The sequence below is a fragment of the Botrytis deweyae genome (genome assembly GCF_014898535.1).
Source record: "Botrytis deweyae strain B1 chromosome Unknown BDEW_028, whole genome shotgun sequence".
Taxonomy (NCBI): domain Eukaryota; kingdom Fungi; phylum Ascomycota; class Leotiomycetes; order Helotiales; family Sclerotiniaceae; genus Botrytis; species Botrytis deweyae.
In genome coordinates, this window is record NW_024066235.1 from 372694 (window position 1) to 392425 (window position 19732).

The window sequence follows — 19732 nt, forward strand, 5'->3', positions numbered from 1 at the left end:
GAAACGATGGAAAAGTCCCGGTTTGAGGATGGTATAGGATGTCACACCGGGTGATGCTTGTTCAAGTCAAATCGTTTATACTGACGTTTGAGGTTGGTGAGAGAGCGAGGATCGTTGCATGTCAAAAAAAAAATTGGCTGGAAAGATACGAAAATCTTCCTAGAGCTGTTTCTATTTTTATCCTTAATTGAGGCGTTGAGAAATCAATGCATTGACCCAAAAAAGTGTAATCGGTACAGTCGGCGTCGCGGAAGATGACGAGGACAACTGATTAAATTGACCAATGCAAGCTTTCTCTATCACGCAACAATGGAGAATGATCTTCAAGAGTTGCAACTTGCAGCTGGGCCTTGAGCTGGACCTGCCACCAGCCCACCTGCCAAAGTAATCAAGTGGGTGAAGTTGTAGTTGAAGAAGGCTGAAGATGTTGATCTTATGCCATGTGCAGCCATATGCAAGCCCTAGCCACCAGGAATACCCTTTCCCGAAAAGACCTAGTTTAGTAAATAGTAGGTAAGCAGAGCAGACAGGAAACTATCACCACGGACAAAGATCAATGTGCCAGTATCAAATATTAATAATCTTTTGTCGTATATCAGACCTTCCAAATGAAAGCTCTACGAGTCTGCCTCGTCCACACATCTCAACCATATCGAAATCTGTAAGAGATTAGAGAATTTCCCATCTTCTCCACTCTATTCCGAGTCTACCGGATTCAAACCAAAGATCAGACCAGGCAATCCACAATTCATCAAACAACATCCGCTCCACGCTTCTCCTCCAGATTATTCGAGGTTCGACAATTTGGTTCTTTCGCGGGGTGAGGAGGCATTATGTGAAATGTGTACGAAGTAACGAATGATCCTGTTGGATGGTTGATTACCCGAAAGCGACATTAATCTGGATGATTCGAAAATGATTCATTGGCAAGCCGAATGGAGAAATGGATGAAACTCGTGTATGCTGCCCACCCTGGCACAAGTTTAGTAGGGACGACCATGATATAAGGTTGGGATCGTCCACCAACGGCTGTCATTTCAAGTGAAATAAACTTTACCCCCTATCACGTGCGATGTGAACGACGAAATATCTCTTATGGGCGGGCCAATGTCGATTCGTTATCTTCCTGATCTTCTCTGTTACATATCCAAGTAGTAAAAACATACCAGTGTCATGTTGAAAACATTGTGTTTTGATGTAAAAACACTGTTGAGATACACAGCTACACAGATACATACTACATAGTTCTCGTGTTTATTGAAGCCTTAAATTTCTCCCACTTTCTATCTGGCTGTCTGTGAGTGTAGCGCAGTACACAATTCTCGCTGAGATCCTACACAGTGCTTTCTCGTGTTTCTCGTCCACAATTGATATACTTCATTGGGTTTTCGCAATAGTCATATACATTTGCATGTGTTTGAGTGCTAACTAGGTCTTTCTGGATATTTCTACAGTCTTCAGGGTTTAGGATTAGCTTGAACTTTGATAGGGAGGATGGAGGTCATGGAATAGACAGAGGAAGGGGTGAGAAGGGGGGTAAAAGGAGAGGGAGAAGTTGAGAGAGAGCCGAGCAAGGGAGAGTGAGGTGAAAAAGAACGCAGAGATACATAATAAGAAGAAGAAAATGAACAAAAATTTGCTGCAAAGATGATGTAATGAAATAATATCTGTAAAACACTACTGTTCTGAATATCACTTCCCCAGAGCAATTGATCAGCCATTATGTCTTAGACAAAAAGACCCTTCAAAATCTCTACAACCTGTGAGGAAACATTCCAACCTACGCTCTAATAAATCTATCTTCGTGTGAAAAGTCTGCAATACAAGTTCCAATTTATAAATATAAATCTGTTACATAAAAGAAGAAAGCCAAACAAAAACCCAACCATCTGCATCTGTTGATGCTGCAAGAATCAAGCTTGAAGGAATAGCGGGGTCGTCGCTTTAAAAAATAACCTAATTAAATAAATAACATACCCCGCATCACGTGCCAATTGCTCATCTCTCACTTCGACTTCGAATTCCCAACATCTCATCAGCACTCCGTTCCATCCCATATCACCACCAACAAGAAATCTCACATCCATTCCGAAAACTCCAAATATCCCCAATCTCCCAAATCCCACATCCCAAACCCAGATTCCCCTTCCATCAACACAAAATCCAAAAACAACAATGGCCTCTTCGTCTTCCGAAAGCGGCGCAATCGATTATGCCAATCTTCCTACGCCCCCCAGAGCCGTTGCGGATTTTTGTTTGATTCCCGTATTTCCCCTTTCAATTCAATTCAATTCAATTCCTCTTCTTCTTATTCCCTCTCCCTCTCTCTCTTGTCCAGCTATCAAACTAACAGCTCACAGATCGGTACACCCACAGCTTCGGTATCGAAAGAAGTAGCCGCGGTCCAGCGATTGATGAAGGCTAGTGGATTGAGTTATAGTATGCATTCTGCTGGTACGACTGTTGGTACGTATTCTCTTCTTCAGATTCTTGCAATATGTCAAGTTTTCGATCTCGAGATGATGGGATACCGGAATTTCGAGACGGAATCATCGTGATTGGAAGGGGCGCTTTGAAAGGTTTCGTGAAATGAAGGTTTTTGTTATGGAAGTTTGGCACGTGCAAGCGCGAGTGGAATTATACTACATAGAGAGAGATTGCAGTAGAAGAAATCACACTTCCGACTCACAAACGATACAATAAAATACTAACTACTCACCCCTCATGTAGAAGGTACCTGGGACGAAGTAATGCGCCTGATAGGTCAAGCCCACACACTCGTCCATCAAAACGGTGTTTTACGTGTTCAGACTGATATTAGAGCCGGTACACGGACAGATAAGGAACAGCATTTTACAGAGAAGGTTGCGAAGGTTGAGAGTTTGCTTGCTGGGGAGGAAGATGGTGGGAAGTAGAGAAGGGGGAAAGGGGGTTGGATGGAGAGGTTGAAGAATGAATGATAAGCGAAGGGATCTGGGAGTTGCAAAGTTGAGAATACCTGAATCGTGTTGAGGACTTGAAGAAAAGCACAGCGAATACCTAGCAATGAATGATGAATTGCAGTATACTTGATTCGTGAGTGCTACAGGTTGGAGAAACGAGGGTCGAAGTTAAAAAGCGTGAAGAATATTCGTAATGTGTGTGAAAATGATAAAACGATAGAACGCACGGTTTTGATCAAGGGTGCATATAAAATTGTGCTTTCTATGTCTTCAAACTAAAAACATGGTGTCTATATCATGAAAAATATATTTTGGTACTTTCTACTTGACTTAGGATATCGTATTGCTACTGTCGTTATACTTAGCAACCAAGTAGTGTTTTTTTGGCGCAGTGTATCTGCTAGGTAACATGACTGGGCTGATGGTAGTTATTCGAATTATATCAAATATTTGATGGACATCGTTCAAGTGTGCTGAGATATTCAATGAACATATTCCGTGGTCGATCTTGACATTCAGAATATTGCTCCGTCTTCTTTATCCATCTGTCCTCATTTAGCCTTCACTGCACCAATTGTGGTTTGAATAGAATTAATTTTCGTCTCCAAAAACTCCGCCTTCTTCGCCTCATTCAGCCAAGGTATTTCGATTTCCCCCACACAATCTCGGATCAAATCAACCAAAGCCTTAGAATTTGGAGCATCGTCTAGGATTCCAAGGAACGAAACTCTTGGTAGACCGAGTGCTATTGCTATCCGAGTTTCGGATCCTTTAGGTAGTTGTACTAATCTTGTGGGTGGTTTGGTAGGGTATGCTTTTGAGGCTGTATTAAGGAGTTGGGGAAGATGGGAGTTGAAAATTGGGTGCTGATTGGAGCGGGCGACGAATATGGCTGAGAAATGAGCATGGGGTGAGCTTTGAGTACTGGAGTCGACATCGTTAGATTGGGGCCGAGTTTCTGGCCCGGTGTGGAGACTTTCTTTAGTCTCGAGGCCTCTTTTGGATGATTCTTCTAGCATCCGATGGATACTATTAAGGCCTGTGACGATGTAGGAAGATATTTCAGGCGATGAAGGAATATCTGAGGGCCTCTCATTTTCTGACTTCAGGTCTCTTCTCTTGCGCTTCTTGCTCCGCTTTCCTTTGGAAGGAGTAATGTGATTGGAACGATATGCACCAATTGGGGACAGTAAACTACAAAAATGATTAGCCTTGTAATTATTATTAGCTTGGCATTGATTTCGAAGAATTCTTGGATAAATACTGCAGAACTCTCTGCATTCATATCCTGACTGGGCAATTTCAAGGAGAAGAGTGACGTCAAGAAGAATCTCCTTGTAGCGTAAATCAATGACTGAAAGAGAGTTTCAAGTTCTTGTGCGTCAGATTATTTACACACCCGCATAGAAGTTCCACAATGGTTTCTTGATCTTTAAAAGATACTTGTGGCCTAAAATTTCAGATTAATATTGCTCCATTACAAACATGTGCATAGCAGATAGCATGTAGCATGTAGCATTGAATGTTTACTAACCAATTAGCTAATGTAAATGGAGTATCTACTTCATAGATGGTTTTGGTTTTTCTGTAATCCATTTTTCCTTTCTCTTTCTCAGAGTGCCCAGGTGGAAACAATAAGAGAGATAGATGGCTGTGTTGAAGGGTGAATATACTAGATGAAATGTGAAGATTGAGATTTTCTATGGGACTATTCAGTTTGATTGATTTCAACTAATTGAATCATGTGATGTATGTGTGTTTGTATGGTGATGTCGATTGATACTTGTAGTGTAGTATATAAATGATCAATATGTGATGCAGATGTTCAAAACCCACTGGAGGATTTGATGCATCGGTAGACCAGATAAAACAAACGTACTAGCTCCCACTAAACACAATCGGGCTTAGCAGCTGCACAGAATTCTGCTTCTCTAGTGATGCATCCATACCTCAGGCTGCAATTTCTGTGTTTGGCGCGTGAACTTTGTCACCTTGAACTCTCAAAGCCTTGCCACTTTTACATTCTGTCTCTAGGCAGTCTCATCCCATGCCATTTTCATGGAGATTGATGGCAGTACTCCGTGCCGCTTTAATGCACACGTCGACAGTTATGGTGGGGCGACGAAGCTCTATGACACTTATTCCTCCCTAGTGGTGAACTTTTGATAAGAGTTATGACTAGGTGCTAGGTAAATCATCATCATCCAAAACCCTTCTATCACAATCATTCCCAAAATTAATTCACACAAAAAAACTTCTTCTAATATTTCAATTCCAGCTTCCTTCTCTCTTCTCTACATGGCAAAAGGATATTGATTTTGCTATGAATAAGGAAAAGAAGACAGGTCTCCTTTGATACTTATTCACTTCACTTCAACGCAGTACAATAAATACATCGAGTTACCGTACTTTTTACCTTACCTTACCTTAGTTCCAGGTACTTTTCCAATCCGATTTTGTTGATTGCAACTACGTAACTACCTACCTCTCTCTTACTTCTCCTCCCACTGCACATATCGTACACTCACTACACACACACAACAATCTTTTTTCCTTCTACTTACCACCCTCCTCTCCAACAGATTTCTATCGGGAAAACTTTAATAAATGGTAGCTTTCGATACTACATCCTAATCGCATAATCAATCTACTTCAACCTCTTAATTCTTGTCCTACGAACCTACCCCTCTCATTCCGTCATACGGCTGCACCCAAAAGGTCAATTCTTCAATCTCATCCCCAAATTCACCAGCCTCAACCTCGTGCGGGGAATGTCAATTCAATAAAATATAATCACCCATGCGATTTTCTTAGAGGTTCGTTGTGTGAATTTTAACGAAAGGTTTCTGCTGCTACAGCTTCTGCTGTCCTGGACAGCTTCTATCCCATTCATTCAATTTCTCAACCTTACCAAATGGACCAAGATTCAGTAGAGTCGTCGCCAGAACGTGCGGTCTCACCAGAGCCTTGTTCGACACATCCACTTCCATTTGATGATAGCGAACAGCATTCTGCAAGAAAGCGACAGAAGACTTCCAGAAGTGGCTCGAGAAGTAGGTCGGTCGATACAACTAAAGCTTTAGATATTCTACCCGATTCGATGTCTTCGCACAAAGATAATATAGATGGTCACCATCACCCTCTCCCACCAAGCACTCCAACGCGTCCTACCACGGCGCATTCTCAAGCTGGTCCAACATCCAGTCAAGTTACAATCAATCTGCGAACTCCTCAACATCGTTTAGAATCGCCTTCCCCCACCTCGCCTTCTCCTATGAGTCAATCAAATATACAAAATACAATGGAGGACGAAGTTACCAGAATAAGTATTGAATCCGAGAGTGATGTTCTATCAACTGTGCCAGCTTCAGTTATTGAAACCCCCTCTTCCTCTCCTTCCGCGGCAGGAAGCCCGGAGGTTGAACTCGTTCCTATCAGTTCTGATGATCCTGAGAGAAGTCCAACCCTTGCTATCATCAATGAGGAGGAAGTATTTCCCGATCCTCTAAGTCACTTCCCTTATCAACGTCGCGGAGAGAATCTACTCATGGCACTTAGAAGGGTTACAAACATTTTGCAATATGGTAAGGAATTCTGCGCAACCGAAAGATGTAGAATGTATCTAACATTGAGTATAGAGCCCATTGACACCGAGGATATATTTATTCGACTTCGAAACTGGATAGATGATTTCTTGCGCTCCGCCAATTCAGATAGTCGCTTGCATGGCGCATTTACCAGATATAGAGACTTTTGGTTTGTATTCTCGGACTTGATACTTGCATTGCATTTTCGAAGGTTAGCAGTACTTTCAGATACAAAAGTCGTTCCAAGCTAACTCGTGATAGTGTTCGTTTTGGACCTTTCATGTATAGAGTAAATGCACAATCCAAATCTCTAGCCCAGTTCCTGTACCGATACGCCAAACTCACAGGGAGATTCCTCGCAATGGACGTCAAAACCTTAACATATGATGCAGATCAAACGTCGGAGCTCGTATCACCGCAATTTCTTCGCACTTATGCTCAACTACAGAAGTTCGATACAGAGTTAAGTCACATCGGAAGAAGTGTGGAAACATGTTTCAATTGGAAGTGGGACGAAGATACTGCCGAGTTTCAAGCTTACTTCGAGGAGGGTGGCGGATCCATGATTCTCCTGACCAAATACGTCGAAGGCCAGTTGCGACTTATCCCAAATTATCCAAGACTATTTGAGAATTTGACAGATCCGACAAGATTGATGGAGAGAATGAGTGCTGTTGCTTCAGCTACGACTAAGAGACAGGCCCCACCTGATGTCCATGACGACGCCATACGAAAGTTGGCCATTGGATACGAATATTTTAATATCATGTCGTCAGGACTGGATTCTATCATCGAGAAAAATGTTACCTTTCTGACTCCTGACGCTGCAACTACACATCTAACTTGTCTCTCGTATATATTATGGGTCGCATCATACGCCATTCCTCAAATAGCGAGTGCTCGATTTGAAAGTCAGAAAATGATGAGTCCCGGTATTTCAGACGCACATTATTCTAAGGTCGTTGCAGTCGACTGGAAGGTTTCCGTCCTTCAAAAGCTGATCACATCAAGTCAGATGCAACTTCGGGTGATCGGTGTAACAACTCTCTGTGTGGACCTCGTGAGTCTCTTTGGTTCTCATCGACCAAAAGAAGGAAAAGAAGCGAACTCCAGCAATATCGCAATTCTATCCTACTTTGCGAGGTTCTTGTTGCAACATAAGCTAATCGACTACATTGTTGGTATTGGGTCTCACCCCGAGATCATTAATGAAAGTCACAATATTGTTGGCTTTTTAGTAGTAACAAAAACCTACCAAGATGAGCATACCGATACTATCTGGCAAACTGTTACGACGAGCCAGGACCCAAGAGTTGTGGAAGCCATTCTAAAAATGGTTAAGAAAATTTTCCATCTATACGACTTTCCACAATGCCTATATATCTGTCAGAAAGTTTCTGCCCTCCCAATACAGGCGTTCACTGTTGCAATGAGAGATTTTTGCGAAAGCCTGTTCAGAGAACTTGCACACAAGTTGGGCCCTAGGGACCTCGACATTTCTCCCTATGAAATTTGCGTCCGTTTGATTCGTCAATCTTCGATCACTAGCGATGATTGCCCAAACGGCTATCCTGAAATTCAGAACTTTGCAGCCAGCAACCTGCGTGAATTGCTGGTTCACGGACCCGGTCCGGAGGCACGTAATGGGATCTACTTGAGTTGTATCAAAGACATCTCCGAACAATCGGTTACCGCTCCTGGCAGTATATGCGTCATCAGTGCGTTACTTCATCAAAGTTTGATGCCAGATCTTCAAGCATTGACCACCCAGCATGGCCTCACAAGATTGATGGTTGCTGAACTTGAATCTAATATAGCTGGGCATCGCTCCCTTGCTTATGACAGTCCTGCTAATATTGCTCGTCGCGAGATCATACTACAAATCATATTGATGGATCCCGACACTATCAACGCCGAGTTGGGCACACGACTTTGGAACTTGTTAGTTGGATCTCAGTCAAATGACGCCGCCGATCGCCTAGCAGGCTGGCAAATCCTGAATAAGGCCTTCCAAAAAGCAAAGTTTTCCAATAGATACCTTGTCATTTGTTTCCAGAGCTATCTGCCAAAACTGGAACCCGCGTACTTCTCGGATGGTACTTTGCTATTCGTGAAGAGTGGAGTTTATTTCTGGCTAGACGAACAAGACAAGGAGTCTCAAGAAAATGAGGATATCAAGCTAAACCTATCATTCGATTCTTTCGCCATAGAGCAGTTGTGGCGTATAATCGAGAGCGCACCTCAAGGAACAGTCTATGAAATGGCCATCCAAGAGCTTGTCAGTGTTTATGTGGGTCCCTTCGTCCGAAGTCTACCTCTGATCAAAGCACGGGAGTTGCATTTAGCATTTCTGACACGATGCTTGGATAAACTAGCAAATGCTGCACGTCAATTAAAGACTTCTAGTACAGGTGAAGCCAGTGGAGATGACGAAGATATGGTCATAGTAACCCCGGAATCTCAAATTAAAGAACAGGAATTACTTTTCACTCGATCACTTGCAGCTTTGCGGACATTTCTCGCGGCTTATTCCAGCACCGCACACTTTGCCACTCCAAAGTTGCGCTCTGCTATCAAGATACCATCAGTTACCGCACATGGCACTTCGCTCACAATCTTCTATCAAGCATTCGATGAGACCACATCATCTATTAAGAAACTCACCATAGGCGCGGATGAAGATGCTGCTACATTAGTTGCAAAGTTGCAAAAGGAAACCGATTTCACTTCTTGCAGAGTGTTTTACGGTGGAAAGGAGCTCAAACACGAGGAAGTCGAATTATGTAAGTCTGTGCAAGAACTCAATCTAAATGGCCTTGTTCTTGTCAAGCGACGTGATGAGACAGATCCTCTATTGCCGAGCAACAAAGGTCCTTTAGAATTGGAGATTACAAGGAAGTTTGATCAGATCTGGAGTTATCTTGGTATGCAAGAAAACTTGGCGGAGAAGGTACGTGTTGATACAGATCTCACGAGCTGTTGTAGTTATTAATCTTACTTTCAGATATACTCATTCCTCATTCAGTTTCCTGTCTATGACAGAATTCTGCAGGATCTTAGCAATTCTATCGTTCCCTATACCGAGATATTTCCACTAGGACAACCATACAAAGCTCTTTATAGCCTGTATGGATTGAAGCAATATATTTCTACTCAGTCTTCAAAGGTATGCATTTCATGAACATTCAAAAGGTATTCAACTAACTAGCGAAGGGATCTGTCGATAACGTTGTGTTTGATCGAGCAATGACTTTACTAGTAGCTGCGATATCAGATCCAAGATTCCTCGACAGTGGTGCGCCGCAAGCAATCAAAGAAAATCTAACTATGCATTTCATCAGCAGTTTCACATCACTCCTTAAAGGTATTGGTAATCCATCCCATATAGAACTTATCAACTAATTTTTCATAGACCCTGCTCTGCCCCAATCATCGACAGATCTCATTGACAACAAGCTTTTGGACCGTCTCCTGGACTTGCTATATACTTCTAAACTAGTCACCACTACAGATACGTCAGTTCATCTAATATGGACTTGTATTGAGGCTTTGCTTGAGGTTGCCTCTCAAAATTCTGCTTTGTGGAGCAAATTTGTCAGCCATTTGAATAGCAGCACACTTCTTCAAGATCTTCTCTTGGAGGACTTCCGCCCATTCGTCAGGAAAGCCATTTCAAAACACATTGCGAGCAAATGTACCTTCAACTCCAATCCGGCTCATGTTTCACCCTCGGAAGTTTCCTATACATTGTGGCCGATAATAGCCCGATTGATTCCCAAGGCTGTTCAGAGACCTGAACAGTGCGAGGAGACTTTTTCACTTGCACTGACGATATTCAAGAGACTGTTAGAAACACCGATCGATTTAGATCTCAATGCAGTTGCGCAGGAGTGGGGTAATCTCCTTCTAGCTCACGACAACTACGAAGACGTCGGGGTACCCGAAGCCGCTGATATGATCACACGGGGCTTAGTCGATCTTTTGCATCATGCTGTAATCACCATGAAGCAATCCGAACAAAAGCTATCCTGCGAAGCTCTAGGGGCTCAACTCTTCAAAAGACATTTATTTCCCAGTATCTCAACCGATAACGATATTGGAAGTGATGGACTTGTTGCTCAAAAGATCCCACTTATAAATTCCAAAACGCGGAGTACACTGTGTGAGACTGTGTTTGCTCTAGTCAAAGACGATATCATTCTCTACAGAGAAATATTGCAAATATGTGCAGAGGTTGCACCTTATGACAGCGAAAGAAACAGCAACCCTTACCTTCTTGATATGCCGCCTATATTTGAAAGATCGAAGGCTGTAAGATCTTCGACTGGTTATGTTGGCCTCAGAAATCTTTCTAATACGTGCTACCTCAACTCTCTGGTCACGCAACTTTTTATGAACATATCATTCAGAGAATTCATTCTCAATTTACCTATACCTGCTCCAGGGTCACAAAAGCTACTCTTTGAAACGCAACAATTGTTTGCTTACATGCAAAACAGTGTCCTACGATGTGTCGAGCCAGCCAGCTTTGCTGCATCCATTACAACTTTCGATGAACTTGAGATTGACGTCCATGTCCAAATGGATGTTGACGAATTCTACAACCTCATCATCGATCGTTTCGAACGTGAGCCTTTGAACGATGATGACAAACGTAAAGTTCGATCGTTCTATGGTGGTAAGTTAGTGCAGCAAATCAAGTCCAAAGAATGCCCCCATATCTCAGAGAGATTAGAAGACTTCTCCGCTATTCAATGCGATATCAAGGGCAAACAATCTCTCGAAGAAAGTTTGCAAGCTTATGTCGAAGGCGAGGCCATGGAAGGGGACAACAAGTACAAATGTGGGACTTGCGATCGTCATGTTGACGCAGTGAAGCGAGCGTGTCTTACTGACGTGCCGGATAACTTGATCTTCCATTTGAAAAGATTCGATTTCAACCTCCGCACACTTGCACGTAATAAGATAAATGACTACTTCACATTTCCGCCATCAATCGATATGCGACCTTACAAGGTTGAGTATCTCATGAACGAATCGGGCGAGGTCGAAGAGGACATGTTTGAGCTTGTTGGTGTTCTTGTCCACTCTGGAACAGCAGAATCCGGTCATTACTACTCTTACATCCGAGAGCGACCACAAGTTGATGGCAAAGTCAATTGGATGGAGTTCAACGATGACTCGGTCACGTCTTGGGATCCAGTTTTTATGGAGGGATCCTGCTTTGGTGGTCTTGACTATGGGACTGTTGACGACGTTCCATTCGAAAAGAACTACAGTGCCTACATGTTGTTCTACCAACGTCGCTCTACATTGATCGCTGCAAACGAACAATTTGTCAAGGAGAAGAATGAAACCCCATCGACTGCAGCTCTTGAAGCTCTACAGGCAGGCAACGCAGCCATGGACAACAAGCCTGTGATGCGACATCCATTGAAGGTAGCTATCAAGCCCCGACAAGCGAACCAGATAACTCTGGAAAACGAGCATTGTCTGCGTAAATACTGTCTTTACGACCCTGCACATGTTATTTTCATTCGAGATCTGTTTGAAAATACTAGGCATCTGAATGAGACTCTGAACAATGGGAAATGCTCGGAGCTGCATGAAGTTGAAAATAAAGCCATGTGGGTTGCAATGTATCATTTGGACCAAGTCGTCGGGCGTATGAAAGATGTCCCAGATATCGGAACATACGCAAACATCTTACGAGCACAATGCCAACATTGCGGAGAGTGCAGTCGAGACTTTCTCGATTACCTTTGTAAATGCACAGATTCATTCCGTTTCTTACTTTTGAGATGCCCTGAAGCCGTGGTACGTTCAGAAGTGAGTACTGCAGTCCTCGGAGCAATGGTAACGGTTAAGAATGTGATTAAATATGCATATGGTTTGGGTAATAATGGAGACATTCGTGCCGAAGATCCAAATTTACTTCATGCGGTGGTTGCCGCCTTGATTCGACTATATGAAAACTTTCATAACAACATAAGAGCTTGGCCTGAATACTTCGGTTTGCTCGCCAGCATTGCTAACCTCGGGAACCATGAGGCAGCAGTTCTTCTGGACTCTGGATTTCTCATGAAGGCTATCGATATCATCTGTGCGGATACTGCAGATAATAATTCTCAATTAACACGAATGCTTCAAGCGATTGCGAAGAGAAACTTAGTACAAAGACCAGTCTCGTATGATAGCGTCATTGACCTTCTATCTCGACTTATCTCAACTTGCGACCCAATGGCTCCTGAGTTTGATCAAGCCGACTCTCGATTCAAGCTATCCTTTGGTGATCATGCATTGCCATTCTCATGGGATGAAAGAAACCGAATCAATTACCATTGGACGAGGACCAATGCCCACATCCTCACCGAAAAGCTTCTCATGATTAATCAGAACCAGCACGCGACGAAATCAATTATCGCCACACTGCTACACTTTCCGGTTTCAGAAACTTTTGATCTTGACCAATACATGTATTGTGCAATTACTCACGGTATTAGAAGAAACAGTCAATCAGGATGGGGCCCATTTCTGAGAGCCGCAATATTATATTGCGAGCATTCAGAAAATCCAAAAGCGATTCATGACACGGCTCTTCATGTTGCCAGAAATGCTAACCACATCGAGAATAATGATGGATCAGAATATCTCCAATTCTTCAAAGACCTCCTTAATTTGCAAAGCAACATGAATGACATTTCTCAAGAGGAAATCACAAGAATTTGCCTCCATTCGGCTCGTCATTGGGTCCCTGCACTTCTTACTCATTACGAAAGCAATGTCAGATCTGATACCGAAGATTTCCTTGGAGAGTGGATTTTCAATTCGGGTACTGAATTGGACCCCGCAGACGAAACAGACCTGACGACATTCAGGATTCAAGAGACTCAAGCATTGGGTAACGCCTGCTTAGAATATCTTCATGAAGTCTATATACGACAGCGGGTGCAAGCAGTTACAACAGTTCTGGTTAACATCGAGAATGTTACTAATCTTTGCATTCCTTACTTTCAACCTGGACCAGAAGCCGACCGTTACAAACAAAACATGGATTGTGAGTCAATGCCATCTTCATCGATTATAAAAATGACTAACAAATTTTAGATCTTTGGAGTAGCTTGAGGAGATTCATGGTCGATGAAGAAGATGATGCTTCTCGTAAGATATCCTAGCCTTCTTTTTAAAGAGTTTACTAATTGTTAATAGCATGGGATAATTCCGAAGATGATTATGCATCTGATGATCCCATGGATCCCATAACCGAAGTCGAGCCTATAGATAGTGAGTTGGAGGCACAACTCTAATCTTGCCATTCGAACGACTTCTTTGTGATAATACTACCTTCAATTTACTTCTTTCTTCCTTCTTTTGATTACAGGCTCGTGAAGCTTTCAAATTCTTCAGTTTACAATGGCGTATCGGGTGTTATTAAACGATGGGATCAAATAGTGGCTGAACGAATCGAATATTGATTGCGATAAGTTATACAACAGGCGTTATATCTGGCGCACGATTTTCGGGATCCTGCAACTTAGCGACACTGGGATAGGCTTTTACTACTTTTGATGAAATGCAATCGGTTAAACTAGGTTTGGTTATGAACAATGGGAATTGGGAATGGAAATGGGTTGGGCTGGTATTGGCCTGGATTAGAGTAAATGGAGTTGGTACATTGGGCGGGATAAATCACTGATGAGATTTTTATGTTTTCTTTCTGTGATTTTAGGTTCCCTTTATCTTATGGATGGCAAGATGGAGAGATGGATGGATGATTAGATGATGGATGGCGTTATGAGTCTATCGAACATGAATATTAGGACGAATGAATTTGTGCTAAGTGGAAGATGAAGGAGAATATGATAGGCAAAAGGGAATTATGGTGATGGTGTGTGAATATACTCGGTTTAGCTGAGTGATGAAAAAGGGAAGGAAATGAAGTCCTTACAGACAAAATGATATTGTGCTTTGAGGATGCGATAGATATTATTGGTCAATATTTAATTGCACTTCTCAATTGTGTGTTGGAGTTTTGAAGTGATCGATAAATGTATTTGATATCGGCTGCTGCCATGTGTGCTAGCTGAGCTTATTGCAATCATATGGAGGGTTGCAATTATGACAGGCGATGAAGTAAATGGTTATCCTTCTTGATTGTTTGGGATTGAATGGAATGGTGAAAAAGTAGATATCGAGATGATCTAAATGATAGGGAAAAGGAGGGAAGATGAGGCTACGACTATTGCGAGTGTAATAATCCCCTGGCGTCTCTCTTTATCGAGGTAAAGTTGAGATGGGAGACATCATATGCGTAAGAATATATTCCTCTCTTGTCGGAGAAAAGTATAGATTGTAAAGTGGATATGTCCGTACGATACAATATTCAATAGCGTCGATGGCCATGGTAGAAATCAAAATTCTACAAAATACAGTATTTTGTCATGTACTGAGTTTTGGCTGTCTAGCTTGTGGGGAAGTTCATTTGGAGAATGGAAGCTGCAAGAGTGAAGAATATCTAGGTAGAGCTAGAGCTAGAGCTATTCTTGTAGCGTTGGAACTAAGTTCAAGATGCTAGTGTGTGTTGGGGGGGAGGGGGGGATTGTGGGGTATGATAGGGCTGATCTAAGGTTATTCGGGCGTTGTACTCGAGTAGGTATTCCTGAATATACGAGTACATACCTAGGTATTTACCTATCTAGACAGGTAGAGTGGCTTTGCATTTGTAAAGTAGGTTGTGTCGAGGTGAGATGTCTTCGTTCAAATGGTCATGACAAGACTTTTTTTTTGGTATTTGATTATCATTTCTATCAATTCTTTAGAAATGGAAAGTTTATATACATATATATAGGTATATAGGCACGGTGAGATCAAGTGAGATTCGCTAAATCCCGTTTCTTTCTTCACATCAGATATTGTGAACTTCAGAAGACGTAGAACAGAGTGACTACTCTCTCTCTCTCTCTCTCTCTCTCTCTCTCTCTCTCTCTCTCTCTCGGAGCAACTGAGATTTCGATCGAAAAACATGATAGATGCTACCAGTACTTTCCTCACAATTGATAAACATATCTTAGAAATATTCATCCTATCTCTGTGATTGGAGTAGGTTTCAGCCCCTCTAGCTTAGTCTTTATTTTCTTCTTTTCGATAGGGGCTAAAAAACATAGCGCGCTTGTGCATCCTTATTGACGACGATGACGATGACGATGATAGTGTACAATGAATGATACACAGCGGAAAACATGGTAGTTCTGAAAACGAATTGCTTTGTTGAGAGTTTCGTATCTATACTTATATGTGGATTATGAAGAGGTGCACTAGAAGAGTTGCACTATCAAGCTTTTGCTGTATTCTATAATTATTGGATCGTTATAGTTTCTATATTATTATACGATTGTAATTAATCCTGCTTAGAGCGATCTGATATATCTAATTTCAGAGACTTGTTTCCAGATCTACTATTTGCATTATTCAATTAGAGATACGGTTGTCAAGTTATCTATCACCTATATGCATTAATCTTTTGGTTGTAGAGAATGTGAAAAATCTGGCAGGAGGAGGAGTACTCATGGGAGATGGTATGCGTAGTTCTAGGCTTCGTGGAGGTATGTGCACCGAGTTGATAATGCGGAGGTATTTGTGTATAGTTATAATTATATCAGTTTTGGCCAAAGTGAGCTAGGATTTTGAGACTTTGCTATTTATGTAAGAGATCTGCTCGCAGGTCGATAGGCATCTTAATGCTGTTCCCTTTCTTCATAAAATCATTGTTAGATTCTATAATGAACCTCCTACACATCGAGTGAAGAGATTGATGCAACATTCTCAATGAATTTGTCCCATTTGAATAATAGAGAATAATACGTGGTTTGGACATGTAACCGATCCCCCATAACTATTTAAATAGTTGCTAGAAGTCTCAGAAATAAGTGATCACTCAGATGTGTATGATTGTACTTCCTAGATAGAGAATTTTCCTCAAGTCGTTGAGTGATCTGACTTAAAAACTCTGCGGTGATGAAATCTAATCTCTTCATGTTCCAAAGAGGAGATCTTGTAGTTATTAATTACGGCGAAGATCAATTTGAGATTTATGCCGAATTAGACAGAAGTATTGTTCAAAGACAATTGAGAGCGGTTGTCTTGCCTATCAAAACCCATTAAAGTATTCCTATTACAGTCATTATATTCTCTGGCGCAGAGAAACGCTATTAACCGAGAAAGACTATCAAGATCGCAGAAATAGGGGAGTCCGGATGCGTGTGCGATGCCAGCTTTCTTACTTTTACAATACATTTTCAAAGATCCGGTGTATCATCAGCCTACCATTATAACGTAAAAGAACTTCCCTATTATCCAAAGACCTCCAAGTATACTAAGACTCGCTTGGGCCGTCCTCATGGATACATATAAGAAGAGGATCTTACTATATGCTATAAGCTCTTGCCGAACTTGCAGATTATCAGAGAGTAATCGGTCTGATTTAATACTTCGCTAAAGTCGATTTCAGCGATGTAGGAATCATCGAGTTAAAGTTGTACACCCGTCGGTAAGATCCCATTATCCAGGAAGTAGCCTCAGATCAACCCGATCTGGGAATTTCGGCTATTTCACCTCAAAGAGACATAGGCCAAACGCTTATTCAGATTCCAGCAATGTAGGAGGAGCCCAGAAACAGGAACGGAAATATGAATGTATATTCATCCGAAATACAACGAATTCATCAATTCTATCACATCACTCGAGCTAGCAAGCTAGCAAGCAAGCAGACAAGCACCCGCTTCAACATCGCGACTTCGTGTAACAAATTCTCGTGAATAATACTCAAAGTATAAGGAACTAAATGGAAAGCGAATGTACATCTACATACTCCTTTTCAAGACCGGGAGTTTGAGTTTGAGGTTGATGAGTGAGGAATGGGATTGAGATACGTGATATATATATAGTATGTACATGTGAATGGTTTACGGACTGAGGAAAAAGAATGAATAATGAGGGGAATGCTGGTATGATATTGTATAATTAGTACCTAGGTAGTTGTTCCTGGTTATTTCTTTGGGGTTACAAAGTATTTGTCCATCTATCCATCTATCTTTCGTATGAATGAATGATCGAATCGGTACGATGGAAACAGTGATTTATTTTGTCTTATTCGCTTAAGGAAAAGAAACGCCTTAGCATACTAATATGTTCTAAGAAAAGATACTCAATGTAAGACTTATATATATATCTCCATTCACTCTCCCATCCCTGCCCCTCAATCTTCCCCCAAATTCAAATCTATATTCGAATCCGATACTCGTAATATTGTCTTTACGAATGAACAAGGAAGCTCAAGTATCCCAAGTATCATGAGCCATCAAGTACTCAAACGACTTTATCTCCAACTAGGTACCTACCTACCTCGCTTCGCGAATCCTCCCTTTCTAGACGCTTTATTCACTTGAAGTAATAAGTATCGTTTTGAATACCCGATCTGGGGAATCTGTATACTCATCTCATCTCATCTCACTATTCACTACCTAGTTGGGGTTAAAGTCAAAATCGCTTCTTTATTATAATCATAATCATAATCATAATCATATTCATCACTCCTCTCCCTCCCTATTCCCTATCATCTTCTTTTCCTCTTCCCCCTCCCTTCGAGCGCAGCGAGCTACGGGGGTTTGGGGGCTTGCCCCTATCCATCTATATCTAGATAGGTATTCATAGATAGATATTTATATCTTATTATCTACGAGTACCTAATCATAGCATTAATAACATTCCATCTTCACCTTTATACTCAGAACCTTTAGATTTCAATCTCTCAATTTCTTAATTTATACATTATCTTTTGAATCCCCCTTTACTTATTAATAGCTATATTTGATTTGACTTGTATTACAGATATATAATATATATATAAAAACACCCCGTCCCCCACCTCTTCGCCTCTCTCGGAAATTCTCTATTATAAAAAAATCTATCTTTATTTATTTTTATTTAGTAAAGAAGAGAGAGATAGCGAGAAAGAGAGAGAAGAGAGAAGAGAAAATAAAAAATAATAAAGAATAATAAATAAATAAATAAATAAAAGATAAATAATAATAAAAATATAAATAATAAAGAAATAATCAAAAAAAATAAATAAATAAATAAAATAAATAAATAAGACCACTAAAATAATAAGAATAAAAAGAAAGACTCATATAAATCACTACATCGTAATCCGAATTATTTTCTCTTCAGGCTCTTCTTATTCTTTCTTTATTTTACTTCTATGCTTTTTAATTCTCATTCTCATCTTCAAATACCTATTCATCTATCTATTTACTCACTTCTCATCTACTCACTTACTCATCTACTCACTTACTCTTCTACCCACTTCCCCTCCTACTTACTTACTATCTATCTATTTATCTATCTCCCTCTCCCTCTCCCTTTCCCTCTCCTCATTCCTCTCCTCTTCTCTCATTCAAAACAAATCCTCTAAAGATTTCTTTTCTTTTCATTAATCTATTTTATTTATTTTATTTCTTTTATCTCATCTCTCAACTTTATCCTTTTTCTTTTCTCTTTTCTCTTTTCTCTTCTCCTTCTCTTTTCTCTCTTTTTTTTTTCTTTTTTTTTTTCTCTTTTTTCTCTTCTTTTTTCTCTTTTTTTTTCTCTTTTTTTTCTCTTTTTTTTCTCATTTTTTTTCTCTTTTTTTTTTCTCTCTTCTTTTTTCTTTGCTCTCTTTTCTTTTTTCTTTGTTCTCTTTCTTGTTCTCTTTTCTCTTTTTTCTTTCTATTTTCTCTCTTTTTTCTTTTCTCTTTCTTTTTTCTTTCTTCTTTCTTCTCTCTCTCTCTGTCTCTCTTTTCTCTTTCTCTTCTCTCTTCTTCTTCTCTCTTCTCTCGTCTCTTCTTAAATTCTTAAATTCTTAAATCTTAAAATCTTCAAATCTCCAAATCCCTAATGAATCCTTTCTCTCTCTCTCTAAATTCCAAATCCCTACATCCTAAAAATCCTCAATATTCTACTTAAATCTATTATCTATTATCTATAATTATTATTCAATTATCAAAAAATTTTAAAAATTTAAAAATTTAAAAATTCAAAAATTCAAAAATTCAAACATTTAAATAGTCAAATATCAAACATAACACTTTAATATTTCAATACTCACTCATTCACTCACCTACTCATTCACCCTCCTACCCACCTATCTACTAGGTATCTATTTAT

The 19732-nt window shown here is 40.6% G+C and overlaps 3 protein-coding genes across 3 annotated transcripts; 2 read left to right on the forward strand and 1 right to left on the reverse strand.

The window, feature by feature from the left end:
- Positions 1-2175: 2175 nt before the first annotated feature.
- Positions 2176-2915, forward strand: EAE98_009502 (uncharacterized protein; the record flags this gene model as incomplete). Its single annotated transcript, XM_038957123.1, has 3 exons — positions 2176-2265; positions 2361-2466; positions 2731-2915. 3 exons carry the CDS (start codon positions 2176-2178, stop codon positions 2913-2915), a joined length of 381 nt encoding a protein of 126 aa, XP_038806596.1.
- A 578-nt stretch (positions 2916-3493) lies between these two features.
- Positions 3494-4538, reverse strand: EAE98_009503 (uncharacterized protein; the record flags this gene model as incomplete). The annotated part of the gene is made up of 3 exons (XM_038957124.1): positions 3494-4136; positions 4342-4392; positions 4477-4538. 3 exons carry the CDS (start codon positions 4536-4538, stop codon positions 3494-3496), a joined length of 756 nt encoding a protein of 251 aa, XP_038806597.1.
- Positions 4539-5856: 1318 nt separating this feature from the next.
- Positions 5857-13836, forward strand: EAE98_009504 (uncharacterized protein; the record flags this gene model as incomplete). Its single annotated transcript, XM_038957125.1, has 8 exons — positions 5857-6526; positions 6581-6740; positions 6791-9479; positions 9534-9695; positions 9743-9893; positions 9942-13586; positions 13637-13690; positions 13739-13836. 8 exons carry the CDS (start codon positions 5857-5859, stop codon positions 13834-13836), a joined length of 7629 nt encoding a protein of 2542 aa, XP_038806598.1.
- Between the last annotated feature and the right edge of the window lie 5896 nt (positions 13837-19732).